The sequence below is a fragment of the Coregonus clupeaformis genome, chromosome 16, assembly GCF_020615455.1.
Source record: "Coregonus clupeaformis isolate EN_2021a chromosome 16, ASM2061545v1, whole genome shotgun sequence".
In the NCBI taxonomy this organism is placed as follows: Eukaryota; Metazoa; Chordata; class Actinopteri; order Salmoniformes; family Salmonidae; genus Coregonus; species Coregonus clupeaformis.
This window is the reverse complement of record NC_059207.1, coordinates 42,786,670-42,804,831: the sequence shown is the minus strand read 5'-3', so window position 1 is coordinate 42,804,831 and position 18,162 is coordinate 42,786,670. Positions and strand designations below refer to the sequence as shown.

Here is an 18,162-nt window from a genome sequence, read left to right as displayed (position 1 = left end):
AGCCTATGGGCACTATTGAGTTGTGGGATCTTGTTCCGGTTAAGGTTTGTTGTATTCTACCTTAGGACTTCACGTTTCGTTTCGTTTATTGTTTTGTCGTGTGTTTATTTAGTTGAATAAACATGTACCTATATCACGCTGCGCCTTGGTCTGATTCGTCATTAAACGAACGTGACAGAAGATCCCACCAAACGAGGACCAAGCAGCGTGCCCAGGCGGAACGAATAGCCATGTCACAGGTGGGCAATTTGTGGTCATGGGAAGAGATATTTGTGGGGAGAGGACCATGGGCTAAGGTAGATGCCCAGGCAGGAGAGGTGCAACGGCAACACGGAGGAGGCCGGTCGAGGAGGAAGCCCGAGAAGCAGCCCCAATAATTTTTTTTGGGGGGGCACACGGGGTGATTGGCGGAGCCTAGTGTCAGAGCAGAGCCAACTCTCTGGACTCACGCGAGGAAGCGTATGACTGGGCAGGCTCCGTGTTATGCGGAGCTACGTACTGTGTTGCCAGTGCGCCGGCACAGTCCTGTACGTCCTGTGCTTGCACCACGCACGTGCCGTGCGAAGATGGGCATCCAGCCAGGACGGGGTGTGCCGGCTCAACGCTCCTGGTCTCCAGTACGCCTCCTCGGTCCCGCATATCCTGCGCCAGTTCTACGAACTGTATCGCCAGTGCGCGTGCACTGCCCAGTGCGTCCTGTGCTGATGCCTCACACATACTGTGCGGAAGTAGGCATTCAGCCAGGACGGTTGGTGCCAGCTCTCCGCTCCAGACCTCCAGTCCGCCTCCACAGTCCGGCCCGGCCTGTTCCTGCTCCTCGCACCAAGCCAGTGGTGCGCGTCCACAGTCCGGCCCGGCCTGTTCCGGCTCCTCGCACCAGTCCAGTGGTGCGTTTGTCCAGTCCGGCACGGCCCGTGCCCATTCCACCGGTGCTAGGTCCGGCACCGGTCAGCTGCTCCACTCCGGAGCCAGAGCAGTCCGCTCCACCGGTGCCTGATCCAGTTCCGGTCAGCTGTTCCACTCCGGAGCCAGAGCAGTCTGCTCCACCGGTGCCTGATTCAACTCCGGTCAGCTGCTCCACTCCGGAGCCAGAGCAGTCCGCTCCACCGGTGCCTGATCCAGCTCCGGTCAGCGGCTCCACTCCGGAGCTAGAGCAGTCCGCTCCACCGGTGCCCAGTCCAGCTCCGGTCAGCGGCTCCAGTCCAGACCATGACGTCAGCCCCTCTCCAGGTTCGGGGTCTCCCACACCAGGGTCCAGACAGGGCCTGGCGTATCGTGGGAGGAAGGAGAGGGGAAGTAGCGCGCCGAGGTCCAGACCAGACCAGGGGCGCAACAGGGAGGCGGAGAGTGAGAGGTCGTCACGCCCCGAGCCGGATCCGCCTCCAAGGCGGAATGCCCACCCGGCCCCTACCCTGTTATGTTTATGTTGTGCGGTCGGAGTCCGCACCGTTGGGGGGGGTACTGTCACGCCCTGACTCAGGGGACTCTTATATGTTGAGTCAGGGTGTGTATATTCTTTGTTGTGTATGTTCTATGTTGTATTATCTAGTTTTATGTGTATTTCTATGTTGGCCGGTGTGGTTCCCAATCAGAGGCAGCTGTCGCTCGTTGTCTCTGATTGGGGACCATACTTAGGCAGCCTATGGGCACTATTGAGTTGTGGGATCTTGTTCCGGTTAAGGTTTGTTATATTCTACCTTAGGACTTCACGTTTCGTTTCGTTTATTGTTTTGTCGTGTGTTTATTTAGTTGAATAAACATGTACGTATATCACGCTGCGCCTTGGTCTGATTCGTCATTAAATGAACGTGACAACCACACTTCACAGGATTCGGAGAACCCTTTATGGACGGGCGAGAGGCAGGATAACTTGAGCCCGTTGCTCCCGGCGCCTGGTGCAGGCCTACGACAGATGGAGAAGCATCGCTCGATCCAGAACAGGGACGGAAGGTTGCCGACGCCGACTTCGAAATCGTAGTAGTAGGCACTGCGGCCGCAGACACAGGCACCCCCAGCGACGAAGGTGCAGGAAGATCAGGCTCCAGGACGGTGACACTATTCATTGTTTGTATTCGCTCCGGGCCTCTCGTTGGGAGTGTAGACTGCTTTGCGGTAGGTCGCTGTCTTCGGCTTCCATGGCTCGTGACATGCGACCATCGTTGATTGCCTTTCTCCTCATGCTGTGCTCCTTCGACTCCGCTATCAGATGGGGGAGCTCCGGGCAACACCGGCCAGTCGGATAACGACAAACGACGATGCATCCAACAAGCGCGAACGCCTTCCAGCCACCGGCATAGAAAATGTAAACATTCCACTCTGCGTTTTCCCCAGTTTCTTACGTAGGCTGGCGAGCTGCGTGATAAAGGAAGCCACTTTAAGCCTATAATCCTCGGCAAGTAAACAATTGCCGCATTGGAACTCCGAGTGATCCGGTTTTGTCCCGAAACAAAGCATAATAGATACAGCTCCTACAGCGCTTTGTTAGCTTGATGGCTAGCAGCTTAGCATCTCTGTCAAGCAGGCTTCAACCTGTCTGTTAAGCGGGATTCCGGGACAAGAAATAGCGGTCCTAGCTGTTAAAGCTAACCGCGTCGTGGAATCCACGCCAAAACAAGTTCTGTATTCGTATTTAATGAATAGTGGTTTTGTTTTAATCAATAATAACAAACCAAGTGTTTTCCAGCATACAATGTTCAGCTGCGCACTCTGATGACGTATGACAACGTGTTGACGAGTCAGTGGCGGAGTTGTCTTAACACGTGGCTGTTGTTGAACGTTTTCCTAATTTGAACCCTCAACAGTATTACCTGTGTCTTGGTTGAAGGTCTCTTCTCCATTACCTGTGTCAGTTTCAGTGTCCATATCAGTGGATGCGACATCTGGTAAGTTTGTGTATCCTTTTTGTCATTTTCAGTAGGGGGCTGATTCTCAGCAACAGCCCCTCCAACTTGTTGATAATGTACTTTCTGCAATCTTGAGTGATGCACCCTGACAATGGTGTCTCCGTGCCTCACAAATATCACCACACCATCCTGGCCAATGACTACTCCCGGTCCTTTCCACTCTTGACAGTCAACTCGATTGTAGTACACTTTGTTTCCAGTCTCGTACATCTCATCTGTGGGACGAAGCTGTTTACGCAGAGCCCTGCAAATTCTCTCTGAACACTCTGCTTCAGTGAATGCTTTTCTCACCGCATGTAGTGCTGAAAGGTGCTGTCCCACCCATGCACTCACACTGGTCCCTTCTAGTGCTGGTGGCTTGTCAACCAGTACAAAGGGAAGATTAGGGTTCTGCCCGAAAACTAGTTGGTATGGACTGAACATTGTGCATTGAGTTTTTTGCCATCAAAGCCCAATCCAGGGCTGTTTTTCAGTCACATCCATGTCTTGCTTCACTTTCAGCACGATCTCTGTGAGGGTTTGATAATGTCTCTCCAGATGTCCAATGCTCTATGGACTGTATGCAGCAGTTGTCTTTACTTCCATGTTGGATTTCTCAGCCATTTCTCTTATTTCATTATTATTGAATTCTCCTCCATTGTCACTGTACAATTTCTGGGGCGGGCCATGCACACTTATCTAGGAATTAATGAAGTACTTGACGATTTCACTGGGTTTTTATGTATTCACAATGCTTCCAGCACTGAAGCGTGTGAAGTGGTCGAGTATGTGAAGGTACCACACACTTGGTCGTAGCTCATAGATCTACAGCCACTGTTTAATTTTACTTGGAAGCCAGTGGCAAACTAACAGCTTGTCTGGATTTAAGTTTGCTGTATGTCTGGCATGTCTCACAATTGCTCACTATCTGCCGTAGAATGGAAATACTCTCATCATCATTATTCCCAGAACGGCTGAGTAATTTCTGAAGTCAGCCAACTGTAGCATGTCCAAACCACAGGAGGTTGGTGGCACCTTAATTGGTGAGAACGGGCTCATGGTAATAGCTGGAGCGGAATTATTGGAATGGTATCAAATACATCAAACACATGGTTTACATGTGTTTGATGCCATTCCATTTACTCCGTTCCAGCCATTATTATGAGCCGTCCTCCCCTCAGCAGCCTCCACTGGTCCGAACTGTTTGTGAAGTTTTAACAATACTTTGTGTTTTTCCTCTGTGGTCATGTTCTCTGTGACTGTCAGAATCTCCATGTGCTCTGTGTCTGTCACAATCTCATTTTCACATGGACTTTGTGTGATGTCTTTGTCTAAAAAATGTAGACAATAGTGGCCTGAGTGTCTACTACTACGGGAGTTTGCTCGCCTCTTTCGGGCGAACGACTGGTCCATCTGAGGCAGGGGACGAGGACCGCACAGGACTACGCGCTGGAGTTCCGTACGCTGGCAGCGGGGTCCGGGTGGAACGAGCGGCCCTGATCGACCATTTCCGGTGCCACCTAAGGGAGGACGTCCGACAGGAGCTAGCCTGCCGTGATGCCATGCTATCGTTCTCCCAACTGGTGGACATGGCCATCCGGCTGGACAATCTGCTAGCAGCCAGAGGACGTTCTGGTAGGGGTCTGCCCATTCCCACTCCGGACGACTCTGACCCCGAGCAGATGGAGCTGGGGGGAGCCGCCGGTCAAGAGAGCGCAGGAGGACAGCGACAGTGCCACTCTGGTGGCACGAAGGGACAATCCACCTCACATCGCAGTCAACATTCCTTTGGGTCTGGAGGCAGTAGGCAGGGTACTCACGCATCACCCCAGGTAACGAACACCCAAACATGTTCAGAGCCCTTTGTGGCGCACTGTACCTTATCTACCTCCTTTCCCGATCACCTGGTAGTTTCCCAGTGTAAGGCGCTAGTCGATTCAGGCGCAGCTGGGAACTTTATGGACAGGGCATTTGCATGCCGGCAAGGCATTTCATTGGTTCCCCTATCCATTCCACTCCCCATCAGAGCACTTGATAGTCGACCATTAGGGTTCGGGTTGGTTAAGGAGGTTACTGTACCAGTCACCATGATTACACAGGAGACGCATGTTGAGCAGATCACTTTTTTGATTATTGAGTCTCCTGCTTACCCTGTAGTCTTAGGTATTCCGTGGTTAGCCCTTCACAACCCCAATTTTTCATGGCCGCAGAGGGTTCTTACGGGGTGGTCGCGTGAGTGTCCGGGTAAGTGTCTAGGTGTTTCCGTTGGTGCGACCACGGTGGAAAGTCCAGACGGTACCCCCACCGTGCGCATTCCCCCCGAATATCATGATTTGGCGCTCACGTTTTCCAAGACGCAAGCAACTAAATTACCACCTCATCGGGAGGGGGATTGCGCGATAAACCTTCAGCTAGACGCTGTACCTCCCAGGAGTCATGTGTATCCCCTGTCGCAGGCTGAAACAGAGGCTATGGAAACATACGTCACCGAGTCCCTGCGCCAGGGGTATATACGTCCCTCCACTTCACCTGCTTCCTCGAGTTTCTTCTTTGTGAAGAAGAAAGATGGCGGTTTACGCTCGTGCATTGATTATCGACCACTGAATAAGGTGACGGTACGATTTAGTTATCCTCTTCCCCTCATTCCTTCAGTGATTGAGTCAATGCATGGGGCCCGTTTTTCACCAAATTAGACCTCAGGAGTGCCTACAACCTGGTGCTTATTCAGGAAGGGGATGAGTGGAAAACAGCATTCAGCACAACCTCAGGGCATTATGAATACCTGGTGATGCCCTACGGTTTGATGAATGCTCCATCCGTTTTCCAGTCCTTTGTGAACGAGGTGTTTCGGGACATGCTTGGTCACGGTGTGGTGGTCTACATCGATGACATCCTGGTGTATTCCGCTACGCGCGCCGAGCATGTGTCCCTGGTTCGCAAGGTACTGGTCCGACTGCTGGAGAATGATCTTTATGCCAAGGCAGAGAAGTGTGAGTTTTTCCAGCAGTCAATCTCCTTCCTCGGATACCGCATTACTACCACAGGTGTGGAGATGGAGGGAGATCGCATTTCAGCCGTGCGTAATTGGCCGACTCCAACCACGGTGAAGGAGGTGCAGCGCTTCCTTGGCTTAGCCAACTACTATCAGAGGTTTATTCAGGGCTTTGGCAAGGTCGCAGCTCCCATTACCTCCTTGTTGAAGGGTGAGCCGTCCCGGCTCCGCTGGTCTGCTGAGGCTGATTTGGCCTTCAGTAGATTGCGGGGTCTGTTCACCTCAGCCCCGATACTGGCTCACCCCGATTCATCACTACCGTTCGTAGTGGAGGTGGATGCGTCCGAGGTAGGGATAGGCGCTGTCTTATCCCAATGCTCGGGCACGCCACCCAAGCTCCGCCCCTGTGCCTTATTTTCGAAGAAGCTCAGCTCGGCGGAGCAGAACTACGCCGTTGGTGACCGGGAGCTGCTGGCTGTTGTCAGAGCTTTGACGGTGTGGAGGCATTGGCTCGAAGGGGCGAAACACCCTTTCCTCATCTGGATAGACCACCGTAACCTGGAGTACATTCGGGCAGCGAGGAGGCTGAATCCTCGCCAGGCCAGGTGGGCCCTCTTCTTCACCGGTTTGATTTCACACTCTCATACATTCCGCGTACGAAGAATGTGAAGGCAGACACACTGTCTCAGCTGTATGACACAGAGGAGAGGCCCAGAGACAACACCCCCATACTCCCGGCCTCATGCATTGTGGCGCCGGTAGTATGGGCGATGGACGCGGATATAGCGCAGGCATTACGCACAGATCCATCTCCACCGCAGTGTCCAGCTGGGCTGCAGTACGTGCCTGCGCTTATCCATGATCGTCTGATCTACTGGGCACACACGTCACCCTCCTCTGGTCATCCAGGTATCGGTCGTACAATGCGCTGCCTGACCGAGAAGTACTGGTGGCCTACCTTGGCTAAGGACGTGAGGGTGTATGTTTCCTCCTGCTCTGTGTGCGCCCAGAGTATGGCACCTAGGCACCTCCCAGCGGGTAAGCTACAACCTTTACCAGTTCCACAACGACCATGGTCTCACCTTAGTATTGATTTTCTTACTGATCTTCCCCTCTCCCAAGGTAACACCATTATCCTGGTCGTTGTGGATCGCTTTTCGAAGTCCTGCCGCCTCCTTCCTCTGCCCGGTCTCCCCACGGCCCTACAAACTGCGGAGGCTCTGTTTACTCACGTCTTCCGGCACTACGGGGTACCAGAGGATATAGTGTCCGACCGAGGTCCCCAGTTCACGTCTAGAGTCTGGAAGGCGTTCATGGAACGTCTGGGGGTCTCGGTCAGCCTGACCTATGGATTTCACCCCGAGAGTAATGGGCAGGTGGAAAGGGTGAATCAAGATGTGGGTAGGTTCCTGCGGACCTATTGTCAGGACCGGCCGGGGGAGTGGTCGGTGTTCCTGCCATGGGCAGAATACGCTCAGAACTCTCTCCTCCACTAACCTAACACCCTTCCAATGCCCCGCGTCAAGGGGTGGGGTACTGTCACGACTTCCGCCGAGGCTGCCTCCCTTCCTTGTTCGGGCAGGTTTCGGCGTTCGTCGTCACTGGCTTACTAGCTACTGCCGATCCCATTCGCATCACTCCACTTGTCATGTCTTGTCTTGTCAATCACACACACCTGGTGCTCATTCCCCTAATTAGTATGTGTATAAGTGTTCCCTCTGTTCCCCTTGTCTTTGTGAGTGATTGTTTCATTGTGAGAGCAAGTAGCTCGGTTGAGCTACTCTTCCATTTGTTATTGCCAAGGTGGAATATTTCCCTTGTGATAGTTTCGTTTTGACGCTGGGTGCGTTTTATTTATGTAAACGGAATAAACTCTGGACTTCTGTGTTTTACCTCCTGCGCCTGACTCCTTCATTCACACCTCGTCACACTGAGGTAGTAAGTTCAAGGGTTTAAACATCACAGCCTTGTCATTTGTAATGTCTAGTACAGTACAATTATTTTTAGTGCCACAAAAGTCAGCACAGTACAAGCAGTCAAAGCCAACTTTTTCTCCCTACCATCCAGACAGGCAGTATCTAGCAACTTGAAAGCTAACACTGCATCCGGGAGAACCATGTCGTACCCGAAATGTCTCTAGTAACACTGTCACAGAATCCAGTTCTCTGATCAAAGTTCCCATACCGCCATCCTTGTTCAAATCCTTTGCGGATATTTCCAGTGCTGTATCTCTCGCTCTCCCCTCAAACGATAATACCATGCAAGTGCTTGCTTTTTCTCATCCAGATTATTAACCCGTGTCCAGATTCCAGGTTAATTTTTCCAACTTTCATATAACCTCTTCTCGTCAAAGCGAGGTGGCACATTGTAGTTATTAGCCATCCTCTGCTACCAATGTTAACTCTAAATCAGGGTTTCCCAAACTTGGTCTTGGGGGCAACTCAATTAATCAAATCTTGATGATGAGTTGGTTATTTGAATCAGCTGTGTAGTGCTAGGGCAAAAACCAAAACGTGCACCCAGGGGGGGCACCAGGACTGACTTTGGGAAACCCTGCTCTATTTCCACAGTACATAGTTGCCATCACACTCAGGCCAGGTCCAACTGCAAGAGAGACTTCTGCGCAGGTGCACTAATAACAGTGATAGCACCGTAATAACAGAAGTATAGGGATACTTAAAACATCAACTTAACAGTATGCATATGAAACTCAGGATGAGATCGCTGTGCAACTGTTGGTTATTTCGGGGTGTTTTTGAGGTAAACAGTATTTACTGTAACTAACAGTAGTGTTAGACAATTACATTGATAGAAGATACAATATATCTGCAATATTAAGCTGATCCATTCCCCCCGAAAAAAATAAATAAAATAAGAGGTGAAAAAAAAAATGCAAATATCAAAAACCTAAACGAAATAAAAAACAATAAAAAAAGGAACATCAAATATAACGGTAGTGTTTCAAAATTTTGGGGTCCAGGGCATGGCCCATTCCTCCACTGCTAAAGATTGGGCTCTGGCAATACATATTAATTGATTAGTTTGGCAGGTTGCTGGTGAAATTGAGTCCCAGGATGAAGACGTTGGGGAACAACTGACTTCCTGTAAGTTACAGTATGTATAAAGGAAGGACACATAATAAAGTTTATAATCTCAGAGGTCCATTCCTGTCAGTGACATCTTTTAAATGTGTTTTCCACAAAACCCCAAAGGGGACACCAATGTTTTTTTGTATTTTTTTATCATCCAAAGAAATTAGTAAAGCATGCTCATTGAATCAGTAAAGCTCGGTATTGTGCTATTGAATCAGTAAAGCTCAGTATTGTGCTATTGAATCAGTAAAGCTCGGTATTGTGCTATTGAATCAGTAAAGCTCAGTATTGTGCTATTGAATCAGTAAAGCTCAGTATTGTGCTATTGAATCAGTAAAGCTCAGTATTGTGTATTGAATCAGTAAAGCTCAGTATTGTGCTATTGAGTCAGTAAAGCTCAGTATTATGCTATTGAATCAGTAAAGCTCAGTATTGTGCTATTGAGTCAGTAAAGCTCAGTATTGTGCTATTGAGTCAGTAAAGCTCAGTATTGTGCTATTGAATCAGTAAAGCTCAGTATTGTGCTATTGAATCAGTAAAGCTCTTAAGGGCTCCATAGTATTACTTTCCCTTTTTCACTGTCGACTATCTTTTCTTCCAGGTAATTAAAGGTGAGGTGTACCCTCCTACGGTGGCCGAGGCGCCGGTGAATATGAGCTACCCTCGAGGGGTTCCCGTGGGGCAGCGCATGGCCATTGGGCAGGAGGTGTTTGGGCTACTGCCAGGCCTCACCATGTACGCCACCCTGTGGCTGAGAGAACACAACCGCGTCTGTGACATCCTGAAGGCCGAGCACCCCACCTGGGGGGATGAGCAGCTCTTCCAGACCACCAGGCTCATTGTCATAGGTAAGTACATACTGGACTGAACAGAGATCTCTCTCTAGTCTTTCATACTGCCAGAGACTGTCAATTTTAGACACTCAAGTGCTTTAGGTGGAATATTAATATTAAGGAAACCTTTCCATACATTTTTTGTTTATATTCCAGGTGAGACCATCCGGATTGTGATCGAGGATTACGTGCAGCACCTGAGCGGCTACCTGTTGGATCTGAAGTTCGATCCGGTCCTGCTCTTCAAGTCCCCGTTCCAGTACAGGAACCGCATCGCTGTGGAGTTCAACCAACTGTACCACTGGCACCCCCTGATGCCAGACAGCTTCCACATAGACGGAGACGTGGTGCCCTACTCACAGTTCATCTTCAACACCTCCATCGTCACACACTACGGGGTGGAGAAACTGGTGGACGCTTTCTCACGCCAGTGTGCTGGACAGGTATGGGCTGTGTGGTGACTATGGGATGTCATATGCAGTGTTGTAATGATGAACCCTGGTCTCAATATAATTGTCATGCCATAGGGGAGAGTGGGGTATGTTGAGCCATTTTGTGTTATTCAGCATCAAGGGAAACATAGCATTCTTTCTAGCAGAGATATCTACATATATTTCAGGATGTTAGAATTCATGTAAACATAAGTTTGAGAAAATAGCATGTCCAAATAAAGTGGTCTCTTGGCACAACTTACCCCGGGTATGGGGTAAGTTGAGCATAGGGACAGGGTAAGTTGAGCCGCCTTGAGGTAAGTGGGTGATGGTGTCCTGTGACAGTGGGTGATGGTGCTGATCGATCAAAGTTTAATTCATGGAATGGGGGTGTGGTATATTGTATATCTTATATATTGTACATTGAGTGTACAAAACATTAGGAAATGCTCATTCCATGACATACACTGACCAGGTGAAAGCTATGATCCCTTATTGATGTCACTTGTTAAATCCACTTCAATCAGTGAAGGGGAGGAAACAGGTTAAATAACGATTTAATAAGCCTTGAGACAATTGAGACATGGATTGTGTATGTGTGCCATTCAGAGGGTGAATAGGCAAGACAAAAGATTGAAATGCCTTTGAACGGGGTATGGTAATAGGTGCCAAGTAAACCGGTTTGAGTGTGTCAACAACTGCAACGCTGCTGGGTTTTTCACGCTCAACAGTTTCCCGTGTGTATCAAGAATGGTCCACCACCCAAAGGACACCCAGCCAACTTGACACAACTGTGGAAAGCATTGGAGTCAACATGGGCCAGAATCCCTGTGGAATGCGTTTGACACCTTGTATTGTCCATGCCCTGACGAATTGAGGCTGTTCAGAGTGCAAAAGAGGTTGCAACTCAATATTAGCAAGGTGTTCCTAATGTTTTGTACAATCAGTAAGGCGTGTAAGGCGGCAGGTAGCCTAGTGGTTAGAGCGTTGGGCCAGTAACCGAAAGGTCGTTGGTTCAAATACCCCAGCCGACAAGGTGAAAAATCTCTGTGCCCTTGAGCAAGGCACATAACCCTAATTTGCTCAAGGGGAACTGTACTACTATGCCTGACCTGTAAAGCAATTAGGGAACTAATCCATTGCCGAGACTGTGGCTAAGATGCACAATGCATGTCTCTCTCCAGAATGCGCTGTCTCCCGCCAATTTGTGCACATTCATTGTTTCATAACTTCATTGTGTGAATTGTTTGCGTTTGATTGTTAGTGTCTATCAATTCCCCATTACATACAGTATATCACCAATATTACATTTACTGTTAATTCCTATAATTTCTAATCTACAATGTTTGTTTGGTTATAGTAATTTCTGTTAAATCATTAATTTACCGTTCTCATTGTCGGAGGGGACACATTGTTTGCAGACCACACAACCTGTGCTACACTTGTGAGAAACAAGCTTTGGTTTATTTCATTCCATTTACGAGTTTTGTCGATTTAGTTGTCTTTTGTGTGGAGCGCTCCTGTCAATGTTGATTAAGGACGTGCACCTGATTATGCATAGAAGTAGGCCTATAGGCTACCTGGCCTGCACCCAAATGTAGGCATATAAATGTGCCCATTTGGGGATCTGATAGTATTTCTGATTTGTTTAATGCACCACCACTAATGAGCTGTGGAGCTTCTCAAAGTAATATTTTCTTCAACTCAAACAGCAAGCAAACAAAGTATGTTTTTACATCCATTGAGAATGACAATAGTTCCTTAATATATTTGAAAAATCTTTCCATCTCTCTCCCTTTCGATAACCACTCAGCATGAAAGGGGAAAATGTCATGCTTTGATCCAGTGGAAACGTCATAAAATAGGCCTACCTGATGAGCTCTTATCTCTTGCGCAAATAGCCTACAGCTGTGTCTGTCCCGAGCTCACTGGCAGCAGGAAACTCTTGAGGGCCCAGAATATTTTATACAATGTTGCAAGTTTGCTAGAGTGAGCTTCAGACCCAACCCAAGTTGATAGTTGATACAATGTGTCAAGTTCTTTGCAGACAGGCCATGCGTAGCCAATGTGATTTATAGGATATTTATTTTAATCAGGATATTTTCTACCTGCAGGCTGCAATGTTTTTATTTGTTGGCTTAATGTAGGCTATTTTTACATAGTTGGCAATGGCAATAGAAGTGACCTTTTAGGCTTGTATCATTTTCATTTAAATTTGGATAGAATTTTGATTAACCACATGACAATGATTGAGATACGAAAATGTTCATATAAATTAAATGAAACTGTTCCATGAAAATGTGCATATGAAAACAATAACTGGCATACAGATCGGTAGACATGGTAGGATAAATTGGCATTCCACATGAGAAAGGTTGCCGACTGACTCTTCGTGTAGCCTATTACCGGCAACTTCAGGAGAGTAACAGCAGAATCTGCGAAAGCCAGCAGGAGTGGGAGGAGGATGGTCGGGTCAGGTTATGTTTTTTTTTCTTCTGGTTATCTTGATCTCTGGCTCCCTCTTGAGAAATGTGTGTCTTATTTCAATAAAACAGTGCACTTAAAGCATCAATGCATATTTAATGCATTCAGAAGGTATTCAGACCCCTTGACCTTTTGCACATTTTGTTACGTTACTTGTTTTAAAATGGATTAAATTGTATTTTTTCCTCATTAATCTACACACAATACCCCATAATGACAAAGCAAAAACAGGTTTTAAGAAATATTTGCAAATCTTTTAAAAATAAAAAATGGAAAAATCACATTTACATAAGTATTCAGACCCTTTACTCATTACTTTGTTGAAGCACCTTTGGCAGCGATTACAGTCTCAAGTCTTATTGGGTATGACGCTACAAGCTTGGCACACCTGTATTTGGGGAGTTTGTCCCATTCTTCTTTGTAGATCCTCTCAAGCTCTGTCAGGTTGGATGGGGAGCGTCGCTGCAGAGCTATTTTCAGGTCTCTCCAGAGATGTTTGATCGGGCTCAAGTCTGGGCTCTGGCTGGGCCACTCAAGGACATTCAGAGACTTGTCTCGAAGCCACTCCTGCGTTGTCTTGGCTGTGTGCTTAGGATCGTTGTCCTGTTGGAAGGTGAACCTTCGCCCCAGTCTGAGGTCTCTGGAGCAAGTTTTCATCAAGCATCTTTCTGTACTTTGCTCCGTTCATCTTTCCCTCGACCCTGACTAGTCTCCCAGTCCCTGCCGCTGAAAAACATCCCCACAGCATGATGCTGCCACCACAATGCTAAACCATAGGGATGGTGCCAGGTTTCCTCCGGACGTGACGCTTGGCATTCAGGTGAAAGAGTTCAATCTTGGTTTCATCAGACCAGAGAATCTTGTTTCTCATGGTCTGAGAGTCTTTAGGTGCCTTTTGGCAAACTCCAAGCGGGCTGTCATGTGCCTTTTACTGAGGAGTGGCTTCCGTCTGGCCACTCTACCATAAAGGCCTGATTGGTGGAGTGCTGCAGAGATGGTTGTCCATCTGCAAGGTTCTCCCGTCTCCACAGAGGAACTCTGGCTCTCTGTCAGAGGGACCATCGGGTTCTTGGTCACCTCCCTGACCAAGGCCTTTCTCCCACGATTGCTCAGTTTGGCCAGGCGGCCAGCTTTAGGAAGAGTCTTGGTGATTCCAAACTTCTTCCATTTAAGAATGATGGAGGCCACTGTGTTCTTGGGGACCTTCAATGCTGCAGAATTGTTTTGGTACCCTTCCCCAGATCTGTGCCTCGACACGATCCTGTCTCAGAGCTCTACGGACAATTCCTTCGACCTCATGGCTTGGTTTTTGCTCTGACATGCACTGTCAACTGTGGGACCTTATATAGACAGGTGTGTGCCTTTCCAAATCATGTCCAATCAATTGAATTTACCACAGGTGGACTCCAATCCAGTTGTAGAAACATGTCAAGGATGATCAATGGAAGCAGGATGCACCTGAGCTCAATTTCGAGTCTCATATCAAAGGGTCTGAATACTTATGTAAATAAGGTATTTCAGTTTTTTCCTTTTACTAAATTAGCAAACCTGTTTTCGCTTTGTCATTATGGGGTATTTTGTGTAGATTGATGAGGATTTTTTTTCCCATTCAATTTTAGAATAAGGCTGTAACGTAACAAAATGTGGAAAAGGGTAAGGGGTCTGAATACTTTCCGAATGCACTGTATATCACCAATAGTACATTTATCGTTAATTCCTAGAATTTCTAATCTACAATGTTTGTTTGATTACAGTAATTTCTGTTAAATCATTAATTTACTGTCCTAATTGTCGGAGGGGACACGTTGTTTGCAGACCACACAACCTGTGCTACACTTGTGAGAAACAAGCTTTGGTTTATTTCATTTCATTTACGAGTTTTGTCAATTTAGTCGTCTTTTGTGTGGAGCGCCTGTCAATGTTGAGTAAGGACGTGCACCTGATTATGCATAGAAGTAGGCCTATAGGCTACCTGGCCTGCGCCCAAATGTAGGCATACAGTAGTTAATTTTTATGAAAACACATAGGGTGTGTCTATATATGGAAAAATACATATTTTAGAATTACTACCAATCGATTGGTCAAAAGAACAGACGACTTTCGGTCGACTAAGTTTTTTGTTGTTGTCGGGGACAGCCCTAAAAACAACACATTTCACTCCACCTAACCGGTGTATGTGACGATTAAACATTTTCTTTTTTTTATGTATACCTACTTTCAGATATACAGTACCAGTCATAAGTTTGGACACACCTACTCATTCAAGGGTTTTTCTTTATTTTTACTATTTTCCACATTGTAGAAAAATAGTGAAGACATCAAAACTATGAAATAACACATATGGAATCATGAAGTAACCAAAAAAGTGTTAAACAAATCAAAATATATTTAAGATTTAAGATTTTTCAAATAGCCACCCTTTGCCTTGATGACAGCTTTGCACACTCTTGGCATTCTCTCAACCAGCTTCATGAGGTAGTCACCTGGATTGCATTTCAATTAACAGGTGTGCCTTGTTAATTTGTGGAATTTCTTTCCTTCTTAATGCGTTTGAGCCAATCAGTTGTGTTGTGACAAGGTAGGGGTGGTAAACAGAAGATAGCCCTATTTGGTAAAAGACCAAGTCAATATTATGGCAAGAACAGCTCAAATAAGCAAAGAGAAACGACAATCCATCATTACTTTGAAGCTTTCTTCAAGTGCAGTCGCAAAAACCATCAACCGCTATGATGAAAGTTCATTAGAATTAACTGCACCTCAGATTGCAGCCCAAATAAATGCTTCACAGAGTTCAAGTAACAGACACATCTCAACATCAACTGTTCAGATGAGACTGCGTGAATCAGGCCTTCATGGTCGAATTGCTGCGAAGAATCCACTACTAAAGGACACCAATAATAAGAAGAGACTTGCTTGGGCCAAGAAACACGAGCAATGGACATTAGACCGGTGGAAATCTGTCCTTTGGTCTGATGAGTCCAAATTTGAGATTTTTGGTTCCAACCGCTGTGTCTTTGTGAGACGCAGAGTAGGTGAACGGATGAACTCTGCATGTGTGGTTCCCACCGTGAAGCATGGAGGAGGAGGTGTTATGGTGTGGGGGTGCTTTGCTGGTGACACTGTCTGTTATTTATTTAGAATTCAAGGCACACTTAACCAGCATGGCTTCCACAGCATTCTGCACCGATACGCCATCCCATCTGGTTTGCGCTTAGTGGGACTATCATTTGCTTTTCAACAGGACAATGACCCAACACACCTCTAGGCTGTGTAAGGGCTATTTGACCAAGATGGAGAGTGATGGAGTGCTGCATCAGATGACCTGGCCTCCACAATCACACGACCTCAGCCCAATTGAGATGGTTTGGGATGAGTTGAACCGCAGAGTGAAGGAAAAGCACCCAATAAGTGATCAGCATACAGTTGAAGTCGGAAGTTTACATACACCTTAGCCAAATATTTAAACTCAGTTTTTCACAATTCCTGACATTTAATCCTAGTAAAAATTCCCTGTCTTAGGTCAGTTAGGATCACCACTTTATTTGAAGAATGTGAAATGTCAGAATAATAGTAGAGAGAATGATTTATTTCAGCTTTTATTTATTTCATCACATTCCCAGTGGGTCAGAAGTTTACATACACTCAATTAGTATTTGGTAGCATTGCCTTTAAATTGGATTGGTCCATACCAAGATGGCGTATTGAATAGAAAGCGATACAAACCACCTCAAGATAAAAACATAATATTCAAAATCAGTAAGTTAGACTAAATATTAGCATTTCATATATTCACAGTAAATAACATTCAATCTGGATAATAACACAAAACAAATCATAAGGCTAGAGAAATATATCGACAAATATTACAACAACACGCAACACCCAAACATGGCGGAAGATAAACGAGGAGAACCAATCCCCAAGAGAAAACGCGACACGTCGACTGATACAGATGATATATGCTTTTCACCACTGGGTCTGGTAAGTGTGGAAAGCGACCTGTTGAAGTCGATAAATGACAAATTGGGCATACTAGAATTGGTCAGTAAGGACGTAAAAGTTGAAAGCGAGTCTTGAAATGAGTGACAAAAAAAAAGCGATAATGGAAACAGAAACCAAAAAATTACAAGTGACAGTAACTGACTCCAACACCATCAACACCATCATTATGTTTGCCGACGACACAACAGTGGTAGGCCTGATCACCGACAATGATGAGACAGCCTATAGGGAGGAGGTTAGAGACCTGGCCGTGTGGTGCCAGGACAACAACCTCTCCCTCAACGTGACCAAGACAAAGGAGATGATTGTGGACTACAGGAAAAAAAAGAGGACTGAGCACGCCCCCATTCTCATCGACGGGGCTGTAGTGGAACAGGTTGAGAGCTTCACGTTCCTTGGTGTCCACATCACCAACAAACTATCATGGTCCAAACACACCAAGACAGTCGTGAAGAGGGCACGACAAAGCCTATTCCCCCTCAGGAGACTGAAAAGATTTGGCATGGGTCCTCAGATCCTCAAAAAATTCTACAGCTGCACCATCGAGAGCATCTTGACTGGTTGCATCACCGCCTGGTATGGCAACTGCTTGGCCTCCGACCGCAAGGCACTACAGAGGGTAGTGCGTACGGCCCAGTACATCACTGGGGCCAAGCTTCCTGCCATCCAGGACCTCTATACCAGGCGGTGTCAGAGGAAGGCCCTCAAAATTGTCAAAGACTCCAGCCACCCTAGTAATAGACTGTTCTCCCTGCTACCGCACGGCAAGCGATACCGGAGTGCCAAGTCTAGGTCCAAAAGACTTCTCAACAGCTTCTACCCCCAAGCCATAAGACTCCTGAACAGCTAATCATGGCTACCCGGACTATTTGCACTGCCCCCCCACCCCATCCTTTTTACGCTGCTGCTACTCTGTTAATTATTTATGCATAGTCACTTTAACTCTACCCACATGTACATATTACTTCAACTATCTCAACTAGCCGGTGCCCCCGCACATTGACTCTGCACCGGTACCCCCCTGTATATATAGCCTCCCTACTGTTATTTTATTTTACTTCTGCTCTTTTTTTCTCAACACTTTTTTTGTTGTTGTTTTATTTTTACTAAAAAAAAATAAAAAAATGCACTGTTGGTTAAGGGCTGTAAGTAAGCATTTCACTGTAATGTCTGCACCTGTTGTATTCGGCGCATGTGACCAATAAAATTTGATTTGAAGATGGAAACGGACGTTAGGGAACTTAAAAATGAGAACAACCTTCTGAGAGAAGCCTTACTAGACATCCAAACTAGATCGATGAGAGAAAATCTTGTACTTACGGGTATTCAGGAAAAGGAGGGAGAAATAACCGAGAATATTATGAAGGATTTCCTGCATACAGCACTTCAAATCCCACTCGAGGCTGTCGATAAAATCCAACTCGAACGTGTACACCCTTTCGGACA

At 46.8% G+C, this 18,162-nt stretch overlaps 1 protein-coding gene across 1 annotated transcript in view; it reads left to right on the top strand.

Moving 5' to 3' along the window:
* The window catches only part of ptgs1 (prostaglandin-endoperoxide synthase 1), a 100,628-nt gene that overhangs the window by 54,162 nt on the left and 28,304 nt on the right, over positions 1–18,162 (top strand). Inside the window, exons 8-9 of the mRNA XM_041900731.2 lie at positions 9,568–9,814; positions 9,956–10,242. Coding sequence (XP_041756665.1) covers positions 9,568–9,814; positions 9,956–10,242 — 534 coding nt within the window. The remainder of the gene's footprint in view (positions 1–9,567; positions 9,815–9,955; positions 10,243–18,162) is intronic.